At 44.0% G+C, this 16,302-nt stretch overlaps 1 protein-coding gene across 1 annotated transcript; it reads right to left on the bottom strand.

Annotated features, from left to right (window-relative positions):
- Positions 1-2,536: 2,536 nt before the first annotated feature.
- On the bottom strand, positions 2,537-6,717 carry LOC147880822 (uncharacterized). Its single transcript, XM_087370534.1, has 2 exons — positions 6,402-6,717; positions 2,537-6,249 (listed from the first exon to the last, which is right to left on the bottom strand). The coding sequence occupies exon 2, from the start codon at positions 6,154-6,156 to the stop codon at positions 3,691-3,693; it is 2,466 nt and encodes an 821-aa protein (XP_087226660.1). The 5' UTR covers positions 6,157-6,249; positions 6,402-6,717; the 3' UTR covers positions 2,537-3,690.
- Positions 6,718-16,302: the final 9,585 nt, after the last annotated feature.

Raw genomic sequence — 16,302 nt, 5'->3', positions numbered from 1 at the left:
AAAACCCTTCTTGCAGACTTTTATCAATCCTTCAACAGCTTACAAGCTTCAAGGAGACTTTGGCTATGATTAAGCAGTGAACAGGATTTACTTCATCTCTTGCTCCCATCATGTCTATCCAGATGATCTGAGTACAAAGGGCAGCCAGGCCACAATAGAATTTTTTATACCTCAATAATTTACAATTGCTTTAAAGCTTCAATTCTCCAATTCCTCTGATGGAGAATTTGCTTTGCTTCAATGGTTTTGGTTATCAAACACCATCCTAAAAGTTGTATCTGGCAAGTCAAAGGAACCTGAATACATCTTGCTTGAATACAAAAGAAACATGCAGCCTAACCCACATTCGTTCTTGTATAAGAAGTTGAATGCATCCATCTTGAATCCATAAGAAACATGCAAACTTAACCAATCACAAGAAAACTGAAACATGAGGGATGGGTTTAAGAAAAACTGAAACATCTTAAGCAATGTAGTTTCAGCCAGCTTCAGAGAAATGCAGCTGCTAATTAAAAGAGCAGCAAGAAAGGAGACTCATGACTCATAAGTATGGTCAAGGACCCTTTCTCCTTCAACAAATTACAAGCTTCAAGGCATCAATGGTTATGATTAAGCAGTGAAGGATTTACTTCCTTGTAGCTTTCTCAACTCATCTCTTGCTCCTGAGTCCCATCATGTCCATCCAGAAGATCCGAGTACAAAGGGTAGACAGGCCACAATGCAATTTTTCAACACTCAAGCGTTTAAAACTGTTTTGAAGATTCAATTCCCTCAAGTCTCTGATGGAGAACTTGTTTTGCTTCAATGGTTTTGGTTAGCAAACACCAGCCTAAAAGTTGTATATGGCAAGTCAGAGGAAGTTGAATACACCCTGCTTGAATACAAAAGAAACGTGCAATCTTAACCCGCATTCATCTTGTATAAGAAGTTGAATGTGTCCCATCTTGAATCCAAAAGAAACATGCAAACTTAACCAATCACTACAAAACTGAAACATGAAGCGGGCTAAAACAAGAGGGCACAGTTTGTGTGCCCGACAGCATTGCCCCCTTTTCTGTGATCCTTACCGAGAGGACAGCCGAGAGTTAGCAACGACTGACGCTCTGCCTGGGCCTCCTCCAGACCTGTTTTGCATAAGTGCGCAACGACTGACGCTCTGCCTGGGCCTCCTCCAGACTGTTTTGCATAAGTGCCTGTCAAGCAAGAAAAGTAGAAACAAGGGAAAGAGAAAACGTGAACAAGCGAAGCTGGTCACGATTCTAGGAAGGACCACGGAGACAAAACTTAAGCATCCGCCATGCCTCTGAGGATTTAAGAAGATAATTTGGGATGCTAGGATGGCTGAAGCGCTTCTAGCAATTTCAATATTATGCCACAGATTTGGACGCAAATGCGAGTAGTTCCGAGGAATTCAACGCGAAATGCATGGTTGACTGCAAATGCTACGGGATTTACGCAGAAACGTCACGATTTGGAAGCAAAAAACAGGCAACATGAGGAAGACGAAGACTCAAACTGCCAAACAAACAAAATATGACAATTCCACAGTCTCACTTACAAAAAAGGAAACGAGCGTGGGGACCTCCGCTTTAGACGCAAACACTTCTCATTGCTATAGCCTGCCTCTAGCGGGGCAATACTAACAAAACTGAAACATATGAAAGTTTCAGCCAGCTTCAGAGAAATGCAGCTAGCATGCTAATTCTTGCAAAAAGAGAGGAAGAAAAGGAACAATTATGGTCTCTCCTTCCTTGTCGTCCACCGCCTTGCCCTAATCTCCTAATTTGTGCTCAGTGAGCTTCATGTCTTCATGTTTTTGATCTCTTATTTCAGCAAGGCTAGATGATGCAGAGTAGTTACAAAATATTAGCTTTTTGGTCTCTTCCAACTACCCCACTCTTGTCACAATCATTCAAACCCTTCTGGCAGCCACTTATCAATCCTTACGACTGCTTACAAGCTTCAAGGCATCACTGGCTATGTTCAGCAGTAAACTTCTTTGCAGCTTTCTCAACTCATCTCTTGCTCCCATCGTGTCCATCCAAATGATCCGAGTACAAAGGGTAGCCACGCCCCAATGAAATTTTTTACCTCAAAAGTTTACAAATGCTTTGAAGCTTCAATTCTCCATGGTCTCTGATGGACAATTTGTCTTGCTTCAATAGTTTTGGTTACCAAACACCATCCTAAAAGTTGTATCTGCCTTCTTTTGCAAGTCAAAGGAAGTCAATTGAATACATACTGCTTGAATGCAAAAGAAACATTAGACCTTAACCCACATTCGTCTTGTATAAGAAGTTGAATGCCTCCTCCTTGAATAGAAAAGAAACATCCAAACTTAACCAAATCACTACAAAACTGAAACATGTAGCAATGGGTTAAAAACTGAAACATGAGTATTGTAGTTTCAGCCAGCTTCAGAGACATACAGCAGACAGAAACACTAATTGATGGATCGACTGCTCAAAATCAGCAGCTAAAAACATTTCCCCGCAGTCCAGCTACAACCCAAATCAAACTGCTGATACTACTGCTATCACAAGGTTCCAAGGTCCTGGATGCATACCAAACAGAGCATGCCGCATAGGCTTCCAGGAACTTGCAACATACATCGATACCTCTATTATTTACTCATTGAGCATTATGAGAGATGCAAACACAAATTCAACATACAAAAGACCTGTCTTTCACAATGCTTTTAATTATTACCTTGCAAGCCACTATACTCAAAACAGAAGCCCTGCTTGAAAGGTCCTCTGAACATGAGCAGAACAAAGTCCAATATATACTGCAAATTTGAAAAAAACACTTCTATATCCACAAAAAACGACCCATTTCCTGTTTGCAAATACTTGCTAATTAGGAGAGAAATGCAACAGCAGCAGACTACCATTTAAAACATACAAATAACTTCCAAAAAATTTGAACTGTGCAGCTTCCTGCACGAGACTCTGTAAAGACAGTATTTCACCCTATTTCATCCAAGTGGCCAGGAATCTTCTTGCTGGCAGGGTGCAAGAAAGCACACGTCAACAGATGGGCAGTAAGAAACACGTGAACCAGAACATACCTCCAAGTAGATCCAAGGGATAGGATAACACAGGCCCCTTGACTCAGTTATGGGAAATGAAAGCTATGCTTTGAGAAGCCAATAGGCAGCACAGCTAGAACAGAAACGTACATAACCTGAGAGGATAGCCTGCTCCCTGCAATCTTTACAGAATACCAAAGCGTAAACCCTGGTGATTGAAATCAACTCAGGAGTGCAGCTTATGAACCATGAGCTTTGGCCAGAGAAAGTCCCTGTCAACTCTCAATCTGCTTCGAACCGTCCAAGCAGCACAGTTCAGCTTTCTTCTCAATACCCCAAATAGCCTTCCTGACCACTATCAAAGAATGAATCAATTGCCCTTCTTCATAGGCTAGCTCATTTGCCGGCCAGAGATTTTGGTATCCGAAGGCTGCATTTTCAGTACATGCCCTTCCCCCAACTTTCCCACAAAAAACAAATGAAAGAAACCTTCCTCCACACGTCCTCTTCAGATACCTACGATTTCTAGTAACATAGATCCTCCCTGTGCTTAGCACAGCGAGCTGAACTGCAAACCTGTGCAACATGGTCCCATCTTTGACACCCTCTTTCAGGAAATTCGAATATTACACTCTGAAGCAGGCAGCTCCAGTCCATTGCTATCTGGATTTTTCCGCATCAGCACTTGGAAAAATAAGATCCATAGGCACTGAAGCAGGATCTAACTCCCAGCACCCCCTTGGAATACCTGGTGCTTCATCTCCCTGCAACATATGAGCAGGAACCTGATGCGAAAACCTGCAAATCTCTGTGGCTGGTATCTCTAAGAAAGCTTCAATACGATTGAAGATGGTTTTAAATCCACTCAGCTTGTCCAAGCGTGCAACTCTCACACCTGTCTGCTCGGTGAAATTAGTAAGCACCTCAACCATGTCATACTTCAATGGCCGATTGTCATTCATGAAGTCAAGACCGGGCTCCCAGTCTCTGTAAAGTGCCCAAATATCTGCTGTCCTTGGATATATGCTAATTGCCCCTTTAGGCCCCTTCTCCCATTTCACAATATGTGAGAACAGATTTACACTATCAATCACCTGTGTACTGGAATTCTTGAAACAGTTACCAGAAGTAAAGCAAAAGCCCAAGTCCTTCAACTCTTCTTGCTCTTCAGAAAGATTCCGCAACTCAAGCCAGCAGATAGTGACCTTGAAGGGAGTACGAGATTTCACTTCTTTCACTCTGAAATAAAACCTCGGCATACCATCCTTATCATCATAGGCTGCCCAGATTTGGCCTGCATGGATATCCTTCTCCTCTCTATGCTTGTCAAAATTATAAAAATCAGCATCCGGCACAGTGAACTGTTCGGGTTCGGGTTCTTCCTCCGAAAGTTCATTTATCTTTTGCTCAGACTCCCCTTGTTTATCTGCAAGGTGATCTTCTTTAACTTTTGCTTTGCCTGTCTCAGAATTTTCTGCCTTGTCGGAATGACCAACTCCATTGACAGGAACACCTATTTCCTCTTTCGAACCTTTTCTACCTTGAGATTCCAAGTCTGGCACAGAGGCCATGGACCTCCCACCTTGCAAATTAAGGCTCAATCGTATCTTACTTTTAGCAAAGTCTGCAAGCTTCTCCTTCTCTTTCAAATCTGCAGCTGGGATCCCACTTTTAGTTTCATCTCCCTTTTCATCAAACCCCTTAGTTTCTTTTCCCCTCTGATCAAGACCCTTCCCTATTTCTTTCAGGTTTTCCATATCTGGAGATTCATCATCACCATCTGCCTTTGAGCCCCGAGTATCACCAGCCTCATCATCGCTTGCATCCACCTTATAAGTCACATTTCTCCTAGGTCTAGAAGACCTTCGAGGATATGTTTGAGACTGAACTAACCCATCCGTTCCCTCATCCTCCGATGAAAAGTCATCCAGAGAATTACTTTCATCATCATCATCTTCGCTGCTGTCAGATAAATGCTTCTTCAACCGACGCCTCTTTTCTTTAGTTGTAGCCTTCTCTGCCTGCTCCTTCCTTTTCTTCATCAACTTTTCCAACGCTTCCTGAGTCCTTAAATCAGCTTTAACCTTCTTCTGCTGTTCTTTCTCTATCCTTCGCATCTCCTTCTCCACCTCCTTTTCCCTGCGCAATTCATCTTTTCTCTTGTTCCGCGCCTTCTGCTCCGGTCCCACCCTGTCACCACTTTCCTTACCTTGACACACTTGTTGCTGCACACACTCTGCATCCTGACCCATAGCCGGCATACTGCTCGTGTTAGCACCGCCATGCGAAGCATCATCTATGTGAGGAGCCTTCACCTTGCTTGCGGCTGTAGACTTGTTTACGGGTGGAAAGGATTGAGAAGAGCTATGGTAGAACCCTTGCTGTTGAGCCCCAGGAAAGGGTTGGGATGAGCTATGGTTAAAGTTTTGCTGTGGAGAATAGTGTGCTGACCAACCATATGGATTATAGGTTCCACTGCTTTGAGTGTAATGAATGTCCCTTGCAAAAAAGGGGACACGGCATTGAGCACAAAGAAGATTTTGATTTTCGAAGGTTCTCAAGTATTGGAATCTCATCTGACAGGATGGGCATGCAGTCCAAAAGGTTGGAAGAAGATGCGGTGCTGCGGAAAATTGAGAGTACTGTTTGTTTCCGTGGGACTGCCCACTTGCTTGATGAGCACGCCGGCTCTGACTTTGTTGTGTGGATTTAGTTGTCTTGGCTGCAGCCATCCTCTTCGAATCATGCTGTTGCCGCCTGTCTCTGTCCGACAAGATCTGCGAAGCTTCTCCAATCAGCTTGAACGCCGCTTCTGCTCCCGCAAATTTGTTCTTGTCCGGATGCAGGAGGAGAGCCAGCCTCCTATACTGCTTCTTGACGAGCACATCATCCGCTCGGGGTTCAACCTGCAGAATCTTGTACCAATCAGGCTCAGCTCCGTTGACCTTGACTTGTGCGGCGACGTGAACATCAATCACGGCAGACATCTGCGCTAGGTTCTCAAGCCCGGGGAAGAGTTGCTGTGCTTTCTGAACAAACTTGAGGGCGCCATGATAATCCTGCAACGCAAGCTTCCTTTCCGCGATTTCCCTGGCTCGGTTGGCCTCGTCCTTATTGCACTCCATCTCGATGTCTCACGCGCCTTTTAACATGCCCGACCGAAACGAAGCGAGGCGCCCCTAAAGGCCCATCGACGCATGTGTGACGGACGGGAATTACTGCAGGGCAAACCCCAGAAACCCATGTGAGCAAAACTTGCCCTTTAACAAAATTCCCAAAGGCCCCAAAAGGGGACAGTTGTCGGAGAAAGGGGAAGATTGCCCGGAAAATCATTGTCTTGAACAAGCAACCTTAAAGACAAAAAACCCACCTCACGGACAGGCTCGTAGAAGAGGGCAACGACTGCCAGCACCTCGTAAAGTCATCTCTTCAGCGAGATCCAAATAGGCAAGGCAGGCACGCATGAATGCGTATGGCGCCCGTTACATCTCTGAATCTACCCTCATTCTTGCGATTGGGGTTGATGGCGTGAAGAAGTGGTAGGAAACCTAACAATTAGCGAGGGGGAGGGAAGAATGGTGGGGAAGTTGGCAAGGGTTTGAAAGAATGAGACTAGTGCTGGGATGGGATGGGATGGGATTTGTTTTTGACAAAAAAACAAAAACAGAGAACCTGAGAGGCTTACCTTTTGGGCGCAGCAACAGTGTTGTTACCATTGGGAGCGATTTGGAAAAGGAATTGAAAAGTTACCCCACCCTTGATGGCTGCCCTGCCTGCTCCACCTTTTTATCTCTACCCCTCACCATGGCAACCCCTAGAAAACCCTACGCCATATGCATGCATGCATGCATGCATCCAAAACCCTAAGCACCTTTCCCTTACCATACCTTTTATGTCATCAACCTATAAACCCTATCCCAAATTCTTTATTTTTTAAAAGGCTCCCTCACTCATTAAGAAACAAGTTGACAAGTTGAAGGTTCTTCAATGCGCCTTCCAAATTTTCTGGTTGTGAAGGGATTTTTTTTTTTTAATGCCTGTATTGTTGTATATAGCAGCGAATGGTCGGACCAGTAATGTAGTTAGTTCTGTATCATTTGGCTCTTTTTTCGAGTTTGTCCAAATGTGATCAATTGTAGACCCGTGTATTGTAGTGCTTTCGAAAATCAATTGTTGCATCTTGTGGGTTTGCAATAGTTGTTTCAATCTTACTACTGCTAGTGTTTTGTCCGAAGTGTAGTCGATGTTGAAGTCACCCACAACATATATCGTTGCCCCTTCCAGCATGTCGATAATACTTTGAAGCAATGTATTTGTTTTTGTTTTTGGCGATCTGAATGTGTTTAGAACCGCTATCTATTTTCATTTGAATTTGTTAGGAACACTAGAAGCATGCACTCATATCCGTCTTCAAAGCTTTCTTTGTGTTTGGTTAGTACCAACTCGGGTCGATAAAAGGTTACTAGGCCTACTCCTTGTGATGTTGAGCATGCATAGAAAAAGGGCAAATCCATTGTGGGATGTATTCGCGTGTGTTTCTTGGAAGCACAGGATGGTTGCCTCAAGGATGCTTTGCGATGCCATTATGTCATCCCGATGAAGCTGAAATAATTGCGTGTTTAAGCTTTGCAATGTTATTATGTCGGTTTTTTTGTGTGCTGAAATCCAATTGTTTGAAATCCCATCTGCTCTTCGTCCGTAATCTTGAGAGCTCGCACAAGATTTGTCCGTCTATTTTTATCTGCTTGCAGTCCAGTTTTGATAAGAAATATAGATTTCTTGGGTCACACACCCTCGTCATTGCTGTATATACTAGTCCATGTGTCCTTATTCCCATCGGATCAAGTGCGAGGGCTTCCAATGTTAGCCCTTGCAAACGATGAATTGTTCTTCCCGCTACTGTCTGGATCAGAAATTGTTTCTTGGTTATTGTGTTTAGATGGTTGTTGCCAATTTGGACCTCACGAGCGACGCACAGCATCGGTCTCCACGTTGTCGACGTATTGTTGTCGTCTAGATTTTTGAATTCGTAACATGCACTTTCACCTGCTTTTCTGTAACTGAATCCTACCTAAACAATAGATGGTTTCCTTGACATGTCCGAGCCCTTGAAGAGACCGTCAACCCCACTCATGATCCCATCGATATCAAGGTTCCCTGAGCAAATCTCTATGATCATTCCTGGTTTGAGCTACAGCTGGCAGTGTAGGCCAGCTGTTTTCCTGGGGTCATTCGGTATTGTTATTGTTTTGCTGTAAGCTCGGTGCCTAACATCAATCGCATTGAGAATGTACGGAATGCCTTTGAGGCTCTCAAAGACGACATTGTATTTGGTCCTTCGCATTGTTAGTGTAGAACAAGTGCGGGATGTCATTCTTATGTGTTGGGCTTTGGAAGTGGAGGTCATTAAGGTTGACGATGTCCTCTTCTGTTTCTGTTCCTGTCCTTATTTTATTAAGCACCGCCAAGAATTCCGCATTGTCCTAGCACATTGGTTGTTCCAGCTCGTAGTCTTTGACATGGGTTCTCCAAAAGATCCTAACATTGTTGTGCCCATTGCTTGCTCAGCAAAAATCCAAGAGTCTTTCACTGGGTTTGCCTGGCAAAGGTTGCCACAAAGTAGGACGTCCACTTCGCTGAAGGGCTTGGAATGGTTGTGTTTTATCTCTCTCATTCGTATGTTGGCTGCAAGTAGTGTGTTTAGTCCGACTAGAGAGATCTCATCTATTAAGATCGCCTCGACGTGTCTATACTATGTAGCCAACATTTGTAGCTTCTCTGTGGACAAACCAATATACGAACTTGTCAACAAAGGTAGATGCAGTGCTGCATGTAATGTGCTTCCATTAATTGCCCGTGCTGCTTTGTCTGTGTAGGCTAGAAATAAGGTTCTTGGGAGCTCAACATCTGAGGTGGATTTGTGTGAGTAGTGACGCCATAGTGCCTCTATAGCAGTTGTTGCAACGAACGTTTTTCCCGAACCTGCGTTACCTTATATGAATAGGTGAAGCTGCCGATCTAGGTTTGTTCTTTTCCTTAGCATGATGCCATCTAAAATGTTTCGTTGCCCAGGGTTCATTTTCCTCAGGTGTTCATACTATCTTTCGTTCGCTAAAGCATTGTCTTTGCAATGTTGCCTTTTGTCCTCTTGCAAGAGTCCATAGCAAGACCAAAGTCATATTTGTCACTAATAAGTTTGCTCTGACTAATGCTTTCGGTTTTGGTTGACGCTGTGCTCGTGCATTCTGATGATGCTGGAACTGTTGCAAACTTAGTGAACTTTGCTTGATGGGAATGAATTACCTCTCTGTGTGTGACGTACATGTCTTTCCAAGTTTGGTTTGTGTTGTTCAGTGCGTGTTCATTGTTCACGAATGATAAGTACAAGAGGCAAAGTTCCGTGTAATGGTTTTCAGGTTCTTTCACTTTATTGTAATAATTGAAGCATATTGCTCTCTCTCTTTTTCTTTTCTTGGTGTTCTCGAACTTCACTGTGTAGCAGCTCGCTAATGAAGCAAAGCACAGGTTGCGCAATGTTGTCCCCCTCTTCGATTTTTTAATGATGTCATCGAAGAACACGTCGGTGCTTTCTGGATGTAGCATCTCTAGTTTTGTGCGATGCTTTAGGAATTGGAAGAGAGACAGCTTCTAATAGCGAGTTTGTATTCTTGGTAGTGCCTGGAAGAAATCATCAATTGTGAAAGAAGTGATTGATGTGTCTTGCAGAGCTTTCTTGACTTTCGCATAATTTTGTATGTGCAAAGTCTCGTCCGTGTCACTCGACAAGGGCTTGAGAATATTGGTTTCCCGCATAGGTGGTCACATAAACCCAAACCTGCATTCTCTTTTTTTCTTGTAGATTTGCCGGTGCTTGTGCATTCGCAAATCCTTATGTTCAGTGTCCAGCTCATTGGTATTTGTTGAGATGTACTTGTCAATGAATTGTTCTACGTCGCTATCACTGTGCTGCAGCTGTCTAAATTGGGCACATTGTCCACCCATATTAAGCTATGGACATGTTGGCTCCCTCTGTTTTGGAATTTTGTGTGACGAAGAAGAAATCCAATATTGCCCCCAGAATTGTGTCATATTGCCGTAACAACGTCTTCAAAGCTCAAAATTGGTGCACATAGTACTGCACTGTCGTGATGGGATCCGACCTGGTGAGGTCATGTACACCGCATTCACCTTAGTTGGTGGATGCGGTTGGGTTGGTTTCTTTAATTTCTTGGAGATAGTGTAGCACTGGTCACCACCGTTTCTCAGCTCCGTAGACAAAGTGACGAAGAGTGTTGGTGGCCCAAGTTGCCTCACCATGGCGAAGACATTTTGATTGAGTCGCATCTTGTAGTCGGCGGATGTTCTCAAGCATACAAAGTCGCAGAAGCCTATTCTCGATTGTAATAGTCGTTCGATGTTTGTGTCGACCACGACTGTTCGTGCGGTGAGTGTCCCTCCTTGCAACTGCCTTTCCGCATGTCCACCCACATGGAAGATAGGACATGCCCCACTAGCACCTTCATTGTCTTGAAGAACAAGTTCTCGATTCACATCACGAATCGCCAATCCTCATTGCGCAACTCTCATTTCAATATGTCCCCTAGTAACTCAATCTTCTTGCAGGTGTATTGTACTCCCGTGGACAGCCATAAAAGAGTGTTGGGAAAGCTAATTCCTCGCAGTGTTCATCTTTGAACAAACCAAGAGGAGAGAAACCCTCAAAAGGCGCTATGATTATTAGGCCATTCTTGAAATCGACAACCTACTGGGCTATGTAAATGCTGTGAATAAGAGTGTCAGTTGCGGCGTTTTCATGAGTAGGGTTGTCGCATATGTTTGTAGTCACTGGTTCAGGGTCATCACCATTAGACTGGAGACTGTGAATCTGTTCAAGCCATGCTTGGTTGATTCTCACATTGTTTTTTAAGTAAAGGGGTGTGCGCAACATTTCATGCAACGCATGTAGTCAAGGTGGGGCGCACTAACCCACTGATGTAGTTATGTTTATATTGAATCCACCTTTTGATTGTGTGGCTGTGATCATCGCACTATCATCAATGAAGTGGGGAAAGACATGTTGACCCCTTTCGACATCAGCAAAAGCATTAAGACACTGCCGTGCATCCCTAGCTGTCCTTTGTATGCCAATTGCCTGATCTACGCAAAAGGTATCCTAATTGAGATAAGTCACTCCTTGACTTTATTGAGGGACCCTATGAGTTTTTGTCGTACAAGCATTTGCTTATTGTCTTTTGAGAACCTGGGCTTCTTGTTGTTGTGCATCTGGCCGTAGCATTGTGAGCAAACTAGCTTGATTGTTTTTGCGACGGCCTGGCTGGAGGTGGGGGTTTCTTTCACTAGTTGATTTCCCTCTGCTTAACAGGACTCTTTCACTGGAGAGGATTTTCTCCACCACCAAGTTAGGTAGGGCATTTCACCCAGCCTCCTCCTCCCGTCGATGAGGATCGTTAGTTGGAACATTCAGGGCCTCGGTGGTATACCTCATCGCTGCCGTAGGCAGTTGATTCGTAACCAACTCCAGCCAGGTGTTTCAGGTGGCCCCATTGATATCCTTATGCTCCAAGAGCATAAGGTGGATGGTAGAGATTGTGCCAAGTCGGGTAAGCTTCTATGTCGTTTGTCCGCCTATCGGCGACTCGATGCTGGTTGCTGTCAATTTCGATTGAAAAGCACGCACAACAACTTCACGCGAAGCTTAGTGTGTCATTGATTTTCTTTTGGTAAAGGTGATGGGCTTTTCACTATCCTTTTACGTTTTGCATTATCCTTTGTGGAGGTGGAAGGGCTCGGCACTTGGCGTGCGCTGTTGGTAATCGTTTCTTAGTTTGCTTGCCAGGCTGCTGGAACCGCATTTCCTAGTAATATTTCATGGCTTGCTTGGTACAGCTCGTCTTTCAGCTTGTAGATCTTGTTGCATGTAGCCTTGAAATTGTGAGCGGTTTCCTCGTACGCTCTTGCTATGTCCTTTGCTGGTGCGTCTAAATTTTCTTGGAGAAGATGCTTCAGGTACAGTTCATTTTTCGTTGACCAGTTATTGTATATCCTCTTTTTCTGGCTGCGCAAGAGGGCCATGATTGTGAAACGACGAGAATGCCACTAGTCAATCAAGAGGACATTCCTTTGACGCCCATTTCCGGCTTGCACATTGAAAATCGGTTTTATTGAAAGCGCATCGCGCAGAAGGATCGTGAATGAATCTTGCAGGCTTTCTTGCAGGCGTGCAATGCAACGGCAGACCAGCGCAACGGACTCTGCACAATACTGGAGTGCATGGGAGCCAGCATGTTCTTCCGTAGTTCCAATGTTGATAGCGTGGTCCGAATAGCTTGCAGCGCCTGGCGTGACCTTCTCCTTGTTTTTATGGGTGATCCCTTCCAATCGAAGTGTTTCAAAAATCATGGCATGGGTGTGCGCAGGATATAGTGCGACAAACAACAAGCCAAACAGTGTTTGATGGGTGGTTCATTATGAACTCATCATCTAGCCTCACATTGTACAAGTCCAGATTCATTGTGGATTCCATTTTGGTTGCTCAGCAGTTTGGCCCTTCAACCTTGTGCTCTCACATGCAGCGAAGTTGTGAGGCCGGAAAGCTTTGTGGTTTTGTAAAAGGCTATCCCGGATGCACAGATGCAGTGCAGAGGTTGGAAGAAAGTGCGAAATAACCTATAAGTGTTTCCAAAGCAAAAGGGCGAACCAACGTTCTGGATATTTGCGGATGCTAGGGGTAGTGGGAGATGGTAGTACCTGTGCGACAATCACTGAACGTTCTATCACGTCAAGCGATGAACAACCTGTGTGCCTATTTCCCAAAGGGATTGGGAGCTGCAAGGAGATGGACATTGTTTCACGACAACCCTTGGTTACGCTACGATGACAACCGGGGAGGCAACCTGTTTTGCGTAGGAGGTTCTCGCAAGGACAATGGGCAAGGGCAGGTGCGTTTATGAATTCTTAATAGCTTGCGCGATTAACGGGGTAGGACCTGATGGATGGAATAGTTTTTGACACCAAACAAAGGAAAGTGAGGTGCGTTTATGAATTCTTAATAGCTTGCGCGATTAACGGGGTAGGACCTGATGGATGGAATAGTTTTTGACACCAAACAAAGGAAAGTGAAAGAAAGAAATAGCTTGCAAAAAATTTAATGGGCATGAGCATTGTGTAGCGGAAAGGGCCGTATGCAAGGGAAAGCGTCTCTTCTTTGCATTGAAGTTTTAGATGGAACTGCAACGTTGTGCTGTGAAACTTATCGAAATAGAATATAGATGAAACAGAGACAAACACGGACCTTCTTCAAGCAAAAGTTCATACAACATATGTACATTGTTTTTTTATTGATGGAAATACGTACAATGGGGCAATTTTTCATGGGCTAGGCGTGGAATGTACAATGCGATGTCAAAACACAACATATCCACAAAAGCAGGGAACTAACTAGTAGGTACTCTGCATGACAACAAGGGAAAGAAAGCTTGGAAAACAAAGACTGTAAGGGACATGTACAATGACTGGATGCTTGAGCATAAGCATTCTTTCTAGGTTATCTTTGTGAAATGATGTCACGAAATCGAAGCTATTGATCGTGAACTCGTCGGTGGGCCTCTTCTCAAGAAGCATGGATCAGGTTGCAACAGCACTGCGGCTATGAAAGTCTAGAAAGGGGCACACATGTGGCCCTCGAACCTAAATGGCCACTTGGTTACCATCATGGAGAACAACGCACCCTTTCAAGGAAGGAACCTAGGAAATGGCTTGGGTGTCATGGTAGCTGTAGCAATATAGGTGTGCTAGATCTCAACTAACCCGCGTGCCACCACATGATTCGCAATGGTACTCAACAAGGGGGTTATTCAAGCTGATTAAATGGAGGACACCAACCACCTACAAGAGGAGGAGTTGTGATTGAAAAATACACTACAGGCCGAAAATGTGCGTATGCATATAATAGCTTGAATTTTCACCTTCTTGTCGTATCCTAACTAGGAGACTTGGCATGTGAATGCCTCTTGCAGAGTCGTACAAAGATTCCCCTCTGGGACTGCTTCGAGAATGGTGAAGTCGAAAACACCTATTGCGTGTTGTGCTCACATGTATGAAATGTTCTTCGCAACATACATGATGACACCCTCGTCAATGAAATCTTCTACCAGGTGTGCAAGCGTGTGCCTCCTATCAGCCATACAAATGACAACTGCCAGGAGGGGAGTAGGTAGGTTAGGGGATAGTGTTGTGGTCTCTGCCACACTGAATAATGTTATTGGAGTACAAATCTAAAAGCAACTTATTGTGGCACGGTCCTCAAGGTTTGGCCTGTCAACAATGATGACCTAGTCGGTTGGAGGCCCATCAAGATCTACCTTCACAATGACGAAGGCAAGGGTGTCAATAATTGAAGTGAATGGTGTGCGTGGCTGCCCACAACGCATAGCGTTTAATAACATTATCTGGCACGAATGAAATCTCGCCATTGAATGGCTCCCCCTTCAGAATTGTGGTGGTTGCATCACGCGCAGGGAAAAAGATGATGTACCGCCCTTGCCAAATGCACACTTGCCAATGGTTGGCCCTCCACCTTGACAAAGTCATCTACTTGAAACACGTCTTTGAGATCCATGACATATGCGTGGGGGACATGCAATGTGATTGTCTCCAAAAGAAAGCAATCAGTCATGTCGACGCGCATGCACACAGGGTATGGCAAATCCTTTGCTTTGTACATACCATACGTCACCAAAACCTTGCCCTCGAAGGCAAAATGGTGTGGAACAAATTCCAACAGGGCATTGATACATAGGACCAGCAAAGTGTTTGGGTTCAGAGGGTTGGGGTGTGGAGGTATACTGGTCCTACTAGGGCCGCTTCCATCCTCCATGGTATGTATGACTTGGTTCTGTTGCATGGTACTAGCAACAAGCTCAGCTATGCTCTTTTCTTTGATGAGTGCGGCATTGGAGCTAGCTGGGAGAGTACGTGAAGCAATGTTGTGAGTGAGAGGTCAATGTGTTTGACGGCATTATGAAAATCCTACTACGTAACAAATTCTTGTTATTCTACTTGTTCTACTTTATGTGAAATCCTTACAAAATATATTTTGTTTTTTTGGCTTCAAACAAGTGTAAGTGTCCTTTCCGGAGTCTATGTGCTTTGCCCTTTTATGTCATGTGACCAAAAAACACGCATGGAGATGGCATGAGTTGTTTAAAACCCAATACACACGAGTAACTGATTGATAGGGGGAGTAAAAAAGTAGGGGGGAGGTGACTTTTATGAATACGAATAAAAGTTATTGCCATTACAAAGTTGCATGTACAAATTTATTGTTGAATATGCCCAAGCATTATTAAATATATTTAAATAGAATTCTGGTGCCACCAAGCATATAGCAAACTCATTGTCTTACTTAATCAAAAACACATTGCATTCAAAACAATATACTATGTAGTATGAAATAAAGCAAAAATATGCTAGTAAGTTGAAACTAGGTGTCCTCTACGTCTGAGCCACTATGTTCCTCTAGGATTGGTGGCCTCACATAGATGGTTATTTGGCACTTCAGTTTAATTTCGCAGCCCTTATCGTGGACATTCTATCAAATTGAGCAATTGAGGACGATCGTGAATCCCAAGAAAATGATTTGATCACATGCAGGAAAGAAATCAATGGAAACATATACCTTTGGCACATGCTTGTTTGGCGGCTGCATAAAAAGTTGTTTTCAATGTTCTCTTCGCATGCTTGTAAATACCACCCTTTCTTGGTGGTATTAGCTCCAATGGGAAACTCTTAGTTGATGTGGGAGTAGGAACAGATGTCTTTATCATGCAAGTGCCGGAGGCCGAAATGATTCCTTGTTACGCAAGTGCCTGGATGGCATCCCTCATTGGCAGCGCAAGGCCTTTCATGAAAGGTGAAGGGGGAAAAAAATTTACATTGAAAGCCAAAGACTACCTATGTAGTGAAAAAACAATTCCACGAGAAATTTAGAAATAACATGGAAAGCTGATTGACCAAGCTATTGAAACAGAGTACGCGTGATGCTGTAGCAGTACCTTCTGTAGGGCAAAAATCATCATTTGTCAAGCTGCCAATTGCAGACAATGTTTTTGGCAGGTCGGTTGGCAAAAGAAAATCAGTTGTGTTATCTGATGGGATGAGCATTATTAGTTTTAAATAAAGGAACGAAATTAGAGAACAACGATTCGAAGCAAGGAACAAAGTGTCACGGACAAAGTGCAACATCTTTCGGC

Source organism: Dipteris shenzhenensis, chromosome 32, assembly GCF_047967505.1.
Source record: "Dipteris shenzhenensis isolate YYH24624 ecotype China chromosome 32, Dip_SZ_1.0, whole genome shotgun sequence".
NCBI classification, from domain to species: domain Eukaryota; kingdom Viridiplantae; phylum Streptophyta; class Polypodiopsida; order Gleicheniales; family Dipteridaceae; genus Dipteris; species Dipteris shenzhenensis.
The sequence above is the reverse complement of the archived record's forward strand: the minus strand, read 5'-3'. Positions and strand labels throughout refer to the sequence as shown.